The sequence below is a fragment of the Calypte anna genome, chromosome 9 (assembly GCF_003957555.1).
Source record: "Calypte anna isolate BGI_N300 chromosome 9, bCalAnn1_v1.p, whole genome shotgun sequence".
Lineage (NCBI taxonomy): Eukaryota > Metazoa > Chordata > Aves > Apodiformes > Trochilidae > Calypte > Calypte anna.
The window spans coordinates 20,331,548-20,344,628 of NC_044255.1; the positions used below are offsets into that span (position 1 = coordinate 20,331,548).

The 13,081-nt window shown below is 40.4% G+C and overlaps 1 protein-coding gene across 1 annotated transcript in view; it reads left to right on the forward strand.

The window, feature by feature from the left end:
- The window catches only part of SPATA16 (spermatogenesis associated 16), a 93,912-nt gene extending 91,590 nt beyond the window's left edge, over window positions 1–2,322 (forward strand). The window contains 1 exon segment of the mRNA XM_030455799.1: window positions 2,167–2,322. Within this exon segment, the coding sequence (XP_030311659.1) occupies window positions 2,167–2,322 (156 nt within the window).
- Window positions 2,323–13,081: the final 10,759 nt, after the last annotated feature.

Sequence of the window (13,081 nt, forward strand, 5' to 3'; positions counted from 1 at the left end):
TTAAAAATTTGCATTTCCCAATAAGAGCCCTGCAGGTGGCTCCCACCGCCAGGCAGCAGCAGAGCAGGCACAGGGAGGTTTTAAATCAAGGCAAAAAGACAGAACATAATGCTTCCAATTTACTTTCTTAAAATGGAATGTGCAAGCTAAAAAGCCATGAATAAGCACTCCTGAAGGCTGCAGCCACCAAAGAGAGATTTTTAAGCCATTCCTCCCCCCCCCTTTATCTTGTCAAGGGAGTGAATTTTCATTGTGTTAGTATGATAATTTAAATCATGCCAGGGCTGGGAGCATCCAGTGTAATTGTAAGTGGGTGAGGGTTTGAATGCCATCACTGCTGTGCAAATAACATCATCAGCTCATCAGCTGTGTCAGTAACATTGCAATTATGTAAGCAACTATTATTTCCACCCTGATATACCATATTAGAACTTATTTTGGAGGCTGGAGCTGACAGGTATTCTATAAAAACTAAAAGCACAAGAGCAGCTGAGCCATGGTTCAAAGGAGGAGCATCATTCCACCAGGGCTGTCTGGTGGCATCACCAGTGCTGGCACTGCTGGATAGTCCAAAAGAAGCTGCTGTAAAAATTGCTTTTCTGGTGCTCCCTTTGCCCTCACTCCACAGCCAACCCATCATGCAGGACCCATTATCCTTTGAAAATGGGAAAGATTCCTTTTAGCTGCAGGAAAAAGTTCTGTGGGCAGATAATTTGGTCAGTTGCAGAAGAGTCTTGGGGGGTTGATGGGTTTTTTTGGCATGGCTAAGCCCCAGGACTGGAGCTTGGCTCTCGGTGACCACTCTTTATGCCACTTCCCATGTGCTTTTGGTCAGATTAATTATTTCCTAAGCTTTTATTTCAGCTTCTTAAGAATGAGGCTAGCACAATGATTCTTTCATCTTCTGTGTGTCTGTATGGTGAGCACATCACAGCAGAGCTGGCCTGCCAGGCTGTCTCCAGAGAGCCCCAGCCTTGCTGTGCCCGTGTTGCAAACATCTCTTGGCACCAGAGGATCAGAAGCCCATGAGGAAGAGTCCAGCAAGGTTCACCAGCATGGCAGAAATCTCTTTTCCATGGCATCACACATGGTGCTACAAAAAGCCCAGCTCAGAATCACAGAATTATTGAGGCTGGAAAAGACCTCTGAGATCATCAAGTCCAGCCGGGCTGGGGCCAACTCCCAGTCAGCTGCTCTGTGTCGTGCCCAAAGAAGAAATGCTCCACTGAATGGGTGTCAGGATGATCAACTACAATTTTTTATTTACTTTTTAAATATTTCAGCTTAAAATGCAATTGGAAGATTGAATCTTTAGGTTGTGTTGCATAGGGTCTAGGTCTTAAGGTGTAAAGGGAGATGATTCCCATCTTCACCTCCCAGAAATGCTGCCAATCTCCAAAGCTGACAAAAGGCAAGAATAAAGGTAAAGCCTGGGCACAGAGAGACAGAAAATTCTGAATGCCTGGTATTTATCTGTATTTATCTGGTATTTATGCCTGGTATTTATCTGTACACAGTCCTATTAATCCACACTTTTCAGTTGTTCTGAAATCACCTATGCAAGGAAGATGTGTCTATCTGAAATGAGCTCTTTATTAGAATAATTACCTTTTTTATTTTGGGGTACACTGAGGTCATCTATTCTTTTACTGTATTCTCTAGTGCATTATATTCATAGGAAAACTTATTTATTCAGAACTTCATTTTGATTTAATAGAAAAATGGTTCTTGCCACAACAATGTGGAATACTCATTTTTCTCCTTGTGTCGATTTCTGGCATATAAATGCCAGAAGCCTCTGTTCTCTTCCCTTATCAAGAAAAAGTTGCCCGAGATTAATTTCCTCATCATCCCTTCCTTTTAAAGCTGCTGTTTTTCAATGCCATTTAAAGACAGAATTGTGATAAATTCCTGTTTTCAATGTACAGATTTCAATGAAAGAGTCTATTCCACAGCAGTAAAGTAATTGAAGCCAAATGGAAAAGGACAAAAAAAAAATAAATTACAAAATCAGGTACTGCTACTCCAGCCAATTGTATGAGAGGTGCCTTCATGTATTTTTCTTTCTAATGACAATTAGCTTTGAAATAAACTAATTGCAAAAGTTTTTAAAGTTTTCTAGAAGTCAAGGGACAGGCTTCTGACACTACTTCTTTATAATTGCAGATTGGACTAATTGAAGACTACCTATACGAAGCAGAAGACAATTACTTAAAGAACAAAAGGCTGAGAAGAGATAAGATGGGGAAAATGAATATGAACAAGACTTGCGGAGTAACATTAGCACTTTTGAATGTGAAAGCTCTCCCTCAACAGCCCTAAAGAGGTGGCCACACACCTAACAAGAAAATCAGCACTGTAGATATTTGATAGATAGGTCAAGGAAAGCCACCTTTCCACTTAATGAGCCTTGCCTTCCCTATGGGGTATCTTTAGCAAGACTCTCCTGTGCTTTGTTAGTCTTAACTGTCTGGAATAAATGTCTGTTTTAAATTGCCTTGTTTAAATAAACCAGTAACACCCAGCCAAAAAGAGGCTTGTACTTTCTGCTCTGAGAATATTCTGCATCCAAACTCTAAGAGATCCTCCTGGTTTGATTATCCCCCATGGAGCACGGAAAACAGGATCACTCTATCCTCAGCTAAGTCAAACTCAGCCTCACATAAACTTCTTTCCAGATTCATGCCTTAAATCATGGATATAGATGCAATCTATAGGTGAAATGGCAGTACAAGTGCAAGAAACTACTGAAAGAGGAAGAAACAAAAAAAAAGGACCTCAGCTGTTGTCCCGTGGCTAAGAATGTGAAGTCCTTCATTCTCATCTGTGCCCTAAAGATGCTTTTTTAGCTTTAGTTGGTAATTGTTTGGTTTAAAAAAAAATAAATAAACATTCCAGGACAGAGAATATCTGCACCCCCTTCCTCCAGCCCAGTGCTCCAGGTGACAGCTCAGCATCCCACCTTGCACTCCCATGGCAGAAATCCCTCCTGTAGGCACATCCTACCCCACCTGGGTCTTCAAGGTACCCAAATCCCCCCCTGAGCCCTTCTGGCAGTGCACAAAACAATGAACCTCCTTTTCAGTCCAGATCACCTCCCCAGATGATGTCTGACAGGCAGCCCCAGCTGGTGTGGGCTGGCACATCCCTCTTGTTCCCTGTGTTTATTTTGCAAGAAAATCACCTCACCCTATAAAACCAGCATTCAGTCCACTACATTTTTGCATTCAAAGGCGACTTGAAAACGAAAGATAGAAAGAAAGGAAAAATCTGCCCCCCAGCTTTAAGATTTAATTAAAAATCCAATAACCTCAAAGGTATTTAGCCACTTACCTTCCTTTATTTATTTATAACAGATAGGAGTCTAAATCTAAATCCAGATTTTTAGCTGCAAGAGACTATCTTCCTAGGCTCTCATAGAATATTTTTTAAAACTAAAAAAGAACTGGCAAAAGCTTTGATAGTTCTTTGTTCATAGTAAATGGAATAAGCATAAAGAAATCTTTCTGAGAAAATCTGAGCTACCCTGAGCTTCTTAAACACATGGAATAGAGAAACAAAGAATTATTGCCCTTTGGAGATGGCATTATTTTGCTATGAAATTGGTTTTGTCAGGTGAAGTTTTATGACACATAGTGGCAATCATCCATCTTTGATGAGCAGACACACACTAAATCAGAAAGACAGCTCCCCATGGACCACCCAGTCACAAGCAACACACAGCTTGGTAAATCATGGGGCTTTAAGCAAATACTCTTCATTGGATGCAGGCTGGCTTACAATGCTGCACAATTTAGCCCCAAATCCAGCGTTTTCATCACAAATAATGAACAAAATGCAGAGAACAGGTGATAGTCAGGGACAGAAAAGGCAACATTGCCAGGAAAAAACAGCTGTCAGTGCAACACGAGTGAGTTGATCCAAATGCTCTGAGGATGATGTCCCAGTCCCATGGCAGAGCTTTGTGAGAGCCCCAGGTCTGAGACAAGATGTGACATTTCCCTTTTCAGTTATCAGGTAGGGTGGAAACCTTGGCTTACACTGCAGATCAATACATCACAGAGAGAGAGAGGCCACAGCCCAAACCAATCTCTTGGGTGTCAGAAACATCTAGGCCAACACTTGGCCACAGAACCTTTAGCTTCTAGAAAGCCAGGGACTAAAAATAATTGTCAGGAGATCAAGTCAGCTATGAAACGACACAAAGCAAATGTGAAGGAGCCTCTGCCATGGAGTAGGGCCTTGCTGTTTCCCAAAAAACCCACCCCTTTGTAATGCACAGATTCCCAAGCCTAAATCTGCATCCTATTTTATTCAGCACTCATGAAGACTCAACTTCACTCCATGAATATACAAAGTTTTGGCTGGATAATGGGTAGAAAAGTGACTGGTACATGCAATACAGTTTTTAAAGCATGGGGTTCACTAGGATCTCTTACAAAAATTAAAACACAATGATAATTAACTTGCTTTCTGCAGAAATAGCAGGCTGAATTGTAATGGTTCTCTGGCCTCCTAAGTGATGGTTTCTATGGGGGATGACTTATACCACCACTCAACTCATTGAGGAAATATTATTACATTATAATATTGGACTTGAGTGGAAAAACTGGACTTGATTCCTCATCTTCCATTTTGTTAAGGGTCCACTAAAACCAGCCCAGCCCATGGTTACTGTGGTTGCTTTATATCAGAAGGACACAGCTGAAACCACTCTCCAAGACTTCTACTTTCAGGTCACTTCTCTTTCCAAGCCTAGTTTCCAAATGAATGATAGAGGTTTGTTTTCCTCCATCACAGAATTGTATTGTCACAAAAATGATTTATCTGTTGACAGCTTGGTACACTGGCCCCAGGCAGCTGATGTCAGTTGAAACCACTCAATGAAAAGGAAAGAACACAACACCAATTTAAAAAAAGAGGAAAAATAAATTATAAATAAAAAAAAAAAAAAACAAACCAAAAAAAAAAGGGTATAAATACCCTCTCCCCTAAGACTGCCTTGTAACTCTTGTGCTTGCTGTCACAATCCTTGCTTCCTTGTAAATGCCAGAACTTCTGTACTAAGCCCTGGAAGGGATGAGGAGCAGAAGCAGAGGTAGGTGTTAGGTGTGTGTTTACTCTTGGGTTTTAACTCTAATTCCAGCTCAGAGAAGGTATCTCAGACACTGCTTGGTATTAAACACTTCTCTTCCACTATTTGTGAAGTCGCTTCTGTCAAATCAGCACGATACCAACACTTGAAAAATTCAAGGTTGTGATTTATTGTGATGGAGGATGGGTCTACAGCTGAAGTATTGCATTAAACACACCCCAGACAAAGAATAGATGCACTCACCACATCCAGGGGTAGGGATTAAACGAGGAGATGTCCCAGTGACATCCAAGGATAAAATACATACTTGGCTGTTGCTAATCTCCCTGTGTAGCCAATGAGAGGGAAAATGCTCAGAAAAGAGATTGAAGTGTCTTTGTCTTGCTCCTATCCACTGTATCTCCTTCCACTGCTGTTTCACACCAAAGGGGAAGGAGAAAAGAATGGTTGCCTCAAGTCTGCCTTCCAATTAAACCATTGAGCCTGCAAGCTCCTGAGAACAAAGATTGTTTTACAGTCCACACGAGGTGGCCTCTTCAGAGTTAATGCCTCTAAATGAAACACCACTTAAAAAGAAGTCTCATAATAAGAAATCTATAGACTAATGAGTTTATCGATACAGAAGACACCACAAGGATATTAGGCACCATGCAATACTTTCAAAACCAAGTCCATGGTTAAAACTAGAATAATCTATATACATATGCACTGTATCCTACTTGCAAGCCAACTGAGAAGTAGTACAAATATAACCTGCTGCTTATTCACTGCCTGGATGGGATCACACAGCTTTAATCTCAAAACCCAGAACAACTGCAGGCCACAGTTTTACATTTTTCCATTTGAACTACAATAATTGTCACAAAAGCCAATTTCACGTTGGGCTGTTTCTTGTTCTTTTTGCAATTCATCATGAAAAGACACGAGATCCAAGATACCTGGGCCAGGCACTGCCCATGAATAACACAGCACATTACTTCGACCTTTTCATCAGTTTGTTTTGTGGGGTGATTGGCCAACCATTCCTTCCCTCCCCCGTTAGCCACCCCATTAACCTGGGAGGAAAAGGTGGAACGGGCAGACAATTAGCCAGCAGAATACTAAAAAGGTTAATACAGGAGCACCCAGCCCTGGCTTTCTTGAGCTTTAATGGGAATTAAGATTCTGCAATCTCCTTCAAAGTCTGCAGGGAAAAAATAAGAAACCACACAAGATGAACTTTGTTCTCATTTCAGAGTATAATCATGTAGTCCCTTTCAGATGTCACACTTGGATGATTCCAGTTTATGCGTGAATAAACCGAGAAGAATGTTTATTTTTACCCCTCTCAATATGGAGAATATTCAATTAGAGTGGTGAACTTGTTCTTTGAAGCTGGTCATTCTTGAGTAAAGGAAAATTGGAAAAAGTAGAGGCAAAAAAGCCCCAGACTGCAGGCTTCTTTGAAAAGGTCACGCTTGCTGCACTAACTACCCGAGCTGAGTCATTCCAGTCACTTCCCAGTCAAATAGAAGAAATGGTGGAGTTTTTTCCATCCAGTGGGCTGTCAGCAGCAGAAAGCTTTATCTCAGTATTCACAGAGACTGCCAGGGCAGGCAGGTCCCACGTGTCTCAGGCACAGGTAGAAAATGAGGCCCAGGGGCTCTCAGTGGAGTTTCAGAGGTCCCTGCACTTCTGCAGGTAAAAGCAGCTGCCCCAAGCATCAGAAAACATTTTCTGAAGTCTTGTAGTCAAAAGACCTCATTTCAAGACTTGACATGAATTTCAAAACTTCACCCCTTTTGCTCATTTTTTTTTTCCACCATATTTCCTAAACATTGCTCTGATGGTTCAGTTACAGTGAGCTGGGATAGTTTGTTTTTCCCACCCTGTCATATTCCTGTCTCCAAATGTGTTCCCCTGGGTTGCTATTAATAGCAATTATAGGAAATACTTTGGATGGGAGAAGTGGGAGCAAAGGGAAAGGGACCTTTCCACTACCCATCAGGATGCCAAATTTTACATTGATTATTAATATTGACCACAGGAACGCGGAGTCGACTTCATTATCTCAGAGTAATAATAAAATCTCTATTTTGCTTAAGGTGAACAGTGGTATTCAGACAGGAAGAACCACTAGAATAGAAAAGATAAAGCTTTAAATTCTAAAAATGACTTTGTGCTTTCTCTCTGTAATGCATTCTAAGTCCAGGAGGGACCATTAAGATCCCGTAGATGCTGAGGATTTTTACACTGTGTGTTTTGATCTATAGCATCTCAAGGAACATACTATTTCTTTTCACCTTTGCTCTTGAGCATTATCTTTGATGGATTTTACAGACTATGTATTGGACTATTCAAACACTTAGGGACATGCTCACGAACTGAAAGAGATTAGAGAAGCATAAGTTCCTTTCAGAGGTGCAGTTATTCTTTTCAGGATAAAATTTTGAGTGTGTTTTTGTAACAACTGCAGTGATAGAAATCAGCCCAAAGCAAAGTTTATCAAGCTGCAATATCTCAAATATGTTAGTTCCAAAAGCTCTGTAGCAATTTTAATGAGCCCTTACTCTTGATTTAAAGTCTGGAATAGAAGTGAATATTTTGGGATATTAAAAGAGAAAAGTTACAGCAGTTACACCTTTTACCAGCTCTCCATAACTCTACTCACTGTCATTCAGGACCAGGAGAAGAGGAACTGCCAGCCCCAAAAGCTCATTTCTACTTATCACTATCACAAATTAACACATATCACCTATTAGGAGAGGAGTAATCCTGCCAAGAACCAGATTAAATTCTGGGTTAGGTTGAATAGAAAAAGCAAATAAAGAGAAAGAAAAACTAGGACATGCACTAGAAGACATGCAGGAATGGCCCGGGTGACCTAGGGAGTACCTACAACAGAGAATGAATTGTCCCCTCCTGCAGATAAAGGACTAAAAATCTTATTGTTCTTTGTGCTCACTAAATGAGAGCTGAGGCAATGGGTAAGAGAATGAGAATGCCAGAAAACATGCTGAGTTGTTATACTGCCTTCAACAGTTTCTCTCCAAAGCCTCCTTTATCAGCAGCACAGCAGCAACTTTATTTTTGAAATATATTTATCCACTGCTTTTGTTAAACGTGCCCCAAGAATTTTTTGTTTTCCAGAGGAAAGAGACCATCAGCTTTTACATATCAACAAACAAGCAGAGAGAAAGCTTTTCTCTCTTTTTTTTTTTAAGACACAGAGTGTTGTTCGGTGGGGTTTTGGGTTGGTTTTTTTTTTTTTGTGAGGGTAAAGCTGGAGCTGCATAAAACTGAATTCTGCCTTTTAATTAGCAATCAGCAATGATCTGTCAGTCAGGGTTACTGTAATTCATGAACTGTTAAGTCAAAGCAAAAATGGCAAGTAATTAGACTGTATCCATTAGAGCTTCACTAGCACTCATACTGCTAGGGTTTCCATTCAGGGAAGAAGTGGAAGTGTGAAACTCCTTAATATATTCAGCTTTTTAATTAGCAATCAGTGTGGATTTGTCAGCCATACCAACTTTAATGCATGAGCCACTGAAACACAGAAAAACGACACATTTTCAAAATCATTTATGCTTATATTTACATTCCCTCCAGGCTGAAACATTGGAGAAACCACTGAAATCCCATCTTTGCCATCACAGAGCAGCAGAAAGCATGCAGGAGCTTTAGACAAGGGATTACTGACTGACTGGGTAAAGACAGAAGCTGAATATTCATGAGAGGTAGTTAGTATCTACCAACACTGACAAATAAACATTCCCCTTTTTAACTATACCTGAAACAAAACCTTCTCAGGTAACACAATTTACATTCCAGTCAATCCCATTTTAAAGAATCCATTATTAAACCAGAAGTGTGCTTACCAGGCTGTTGCACTTCCCTTGGTCTCCAGGATGAAGAATGAGATGGTGGAGGAGAAATGCAGACAATCATCCTTTTTCCCATCCTCACAGGTGTCAAGGAAACCTAAGCTGGCCAGGCAGAAGCCAGCCTGCTTCTGGGCTTTGGTAGGTGCAAGATTTTATCACTCCCAAAATAGGATGGGCTTTGTAATGCTCCTGATAAGCTAAACAGCAAAAACTGGGCTAACATTGGGTCAAAACCCACCTCCTTCTGCATCAAGGCCCTACAGGGAGAGTGAGAACAAGAGGTATCAAAGGTTTTCCCTTTTCACCCATATTAAAATAAAAATCAGAACTTCTATTGTTCAATTTCACTAATATAGAGTCCCTACACAGAGTAAAAATAAACAGATACTTCACATCTCTTTATAAGCATCTTTTTTTTCTGTACTTCACATACTTATATATACAAATAACTTGCTAAAACACCAGCCCAGCTCCCACTACTCTAGTCAGCCTCTAAAGTCAGTGGTGTATGGATCAGCTGATAAAGGCACCAAGACAGATTAAACTAATTACAATTTGCAGGTAGGGTGGTAATTGCTCTTCTAACTGCCTAAATTAGGCACACAAAAGCATGGCTGCATTTGTATAGGGGCTGACAGACTCCTCTGTGCCAGCTGAAAATTCCCCCCTAAATAGTGGTAATGTTCTTATCTAAAAATGACTTTTGTTTGCCTAAGGTCTGACAGAGTCACAACTATTTCACTAGATGTTTAATTAGTTTGTTTTCGGGGTGTTCTCATTTCCATTTCAGCTTTCCTTACTGATGGGAGAGAGCAGGTTTCTGGCTCTTCCCTTAAAACCAGTCCCAAGGCAAAGAAGTGGCACCAGTTTTGCCTTCACCCTTCCAATGTCAGCTGCACAGAGCAGGCAGCCAGCATTTCAAGCTCTCAAAGGCTTTTGTTTTTAAGTATATTCTACCTAGCCCGTTTTCTCTCAGATGCCAGGCTTTCAGAAGTTGTAAACATCATCTCACAGTGGACTTTTCCTTCCCTATTTTTACAACAGCTGCTATTTGTCTGCAAAATACAGGTCAAGCCAGCCCGGGGAATCTACACCAGATTCACAAGCAAGTGCTCTGAAGCAGCTGTAATCTCTCCACCTTTTCTCTTTGAACAAAAAAACCCCAGGAATTCTTCAATACCTTGCTGTGAGTAGATGTTTCGAATTCCAGGTACTTTGTCAATGGCCAGATTGCTCCAACCTGAGGAAGTTCCCAGGATTCAGCTGTCAAATAAGGAGAAGAATGCAGCTCCAACTGGTGTCCAGACTTTCTCTGGTCTCTTGGTCAACTACCAGCTTCTTGAATATTTCAGGAGGGATTTTCTAATTATTTAAGCAAGCAAACTATTGCTTCCTTGCATATAGGGCTGCCTCAGTACAAGTTTTAGTCTACCTGCTCTCTCCCACAGCTCCACAGGCTTCAACACCAGTTCTACTAAAAACTGCTGAAGCACTATTCTGTATTTCAACCAGTAACAAAGATAGTTTGCTAACACAATATATAATTTTCTCAACGTGTTGCAGGGCATGCTTAATAAGCTCCATGGCAATAGGGACGCAGCACACCTACTCAGGGGAATTTTCTTCTTCCAAAACTTCAAAATTCACACACTAACAGGGGAAGTGAGCAAGAAAACTGAATTCTCCTTGAGAAAGTCTGGGAGATGTCCCCACCCAGGCCACAGACCCCTCTTTCCTTTGAGAGCTGCTCTTCCATTTTGAAAGGCACCAGTTTAGAGCAGTTCAGAGTAAATATTCTTGGGGCAATGAGCATGAGCCCATTGAACTGCTTTTATCCAGTTTGATTCCTGTAGAGAAAGGTGGGTTTTAAACAATCATATTTTGACTTCCTCTATAGAGTCCCATTTTTTCTAAATGAAACAATTCCTCTGTATCCTGAGCAGGTGCTGACCAACACCTTAGCAAAGTGGCAAGCAAATGGGAGCTGGATTGGAAATGTCCTCCTCATCCCGAAGATTGTTGCCTTAAAGAGCTGCAGAATATGTCCTATAGTTCTACTGATAATCTCAGTATAAAGGCTTAAAAATTGTACTTAATACAACTAAGCTCCCTGAATTGAAATCTAATAATTATTCAGATTTGAATTATCTGTATCATGACTGAAGCTGTGTGGTGTTACTCAACGAGGCACAGAGCAGAGCAGCAAGATGATATAGTATTATTGGTTTACTATGTAAATTATTATGTAAAATTCTGATTCTGAGAGCCAGCCTCACCTGACATTTAAAAGAACATCAAGCAAAATACTCCTCAAAATTATGTACTAATTCTAATGCTACATGTGAACGTAGTATTGGTAAAGAAGGTGAGAGAAAACCTCTCATTTCTAAGTTGCTCTTATTTTGCTTGTTTCTCTGTAACTTAGAAAGCTCACTTACTCCTCTATTCCTGTTGTCACATGCTCAAATTTCTTGTTGCTGTGTGACAGCTGTAAAATAGTAAGCACTCTCTGCCACTCCATAATCCAGTCACCAGAAACACTTGAACAGACCCAGGATCCCAGCCAGATCTGTCATCCAACGGGCAGAGATGTCCCAGTTCTCTATTTGCTCACCAGTACTTCCTCCTCTGCTAGCACACTTCTAATGCTGTCATGCAAGACAATATCTTACCAAAACTGAGCAGGTGATTCCTATTTTTTTCTGCAATATCCAAGACTTGTAACACAGCTCTAGGCAATTAGCTTGAGAAAAAGTTGGGAAATCAATAAATTGGTCTTATAAGCTGATAGGTAATAATTAAGACAAAATGTCAGTGCCTTCATTCCTCCATCTCACTGAAAAGCTTCTGGTCCTCTGAAAGTTAATATCCCAAAAGCAGCTGAGGGCTGCAGCACAACCCTAGGGACACATTTTACTCACCAATTTGGGACTAAGCTTTCCTTAACTGTGCTAGAGCTCACCACCTTGGAGTGTAGTCACAGAGCAGTAGACAAATTAATAGATTGTCTTTTAAATCACCTCATTTAGTGACAAGGAGATCACACCATTTTTCTCTTAGTCCTAAGATTTTCACAGTACACTTTCCTTAAATAAAATTAACTAAAATTTCCTTAAAATTGTATTTCATGCTGCAACTTGACATACCATGTTTAAGTAGTAACAGGCAGAAAGCAGGAGGGGGTAAAGTCACCCTGGAGGGAAGGCAGGCAGAGGTTCCCTGGTTCTTCTTCAAGAGTTAGCAAGGCAGAGCAGAAGGAGTTGTTCCATTAGAAAGTTACAGGCAACAACTGCAGAGCAGTGGGCTCAGCACTCTGAACACTCATTTTCCATTCATTTAACATGGCAAGATTAGGCAGTACACTCAACACTCCAGGTTCAATTGGTGCAAGTGGAAAGACAGAAGTTGAATACAAATAATTTGGGAATTCAAGCCCAGAGTAATAATGATAGGCTGATACTATCAGAAGTCTAGCAGGTTGAAGATGCACTTCCAAAATTAACAAAAAAACCACAAACCAAAACCAGCTGTCAACGTTTCAGCATTGTATTGATTGACTAGTTTATTTCCTGATGCCACTTTATTATGTATGGTAAGTGCCAGTGCATATTTTGCCCTGCTATTTATTTTGAAAAGGACAAAAATTGATGGATATATCTATCCAGGGGAAGAGTTAAGAATGGTTTGAGGGAATATTAAGAGAAAAAAGTTTGATTCTGGCAGATTCAGGCCTACCAAGTCGTATACTTATTTATAACTAGCTGGATAGCTCATCAGAGTATAGTGGGAGCCAAACAACACTTTTTATGTGAAAAGACAGTGAACTCATAAAAGTCTGTTCAGCAAAGCCATAAGCAGTGTTATTTTAAACAGTTTATTTACATTGCTCAGACTGGCAAAGAGATATAAAACACAGTTAAGTCTGACATGTTCAGAAGCATCACTAATTACATATAGACATTAGACAAGACATTGGTGGTTAAAAAGAAACCAGCAGTTGAGAATTGCTAATACAGACAGTTCAACCACTAATGAAATGCAGAAATATACATATTTAGACAGTTCCTGAGATAGCTTTGCATCATACTAACTGTTCAGAGGAGATGAAAGAAGTGAACAT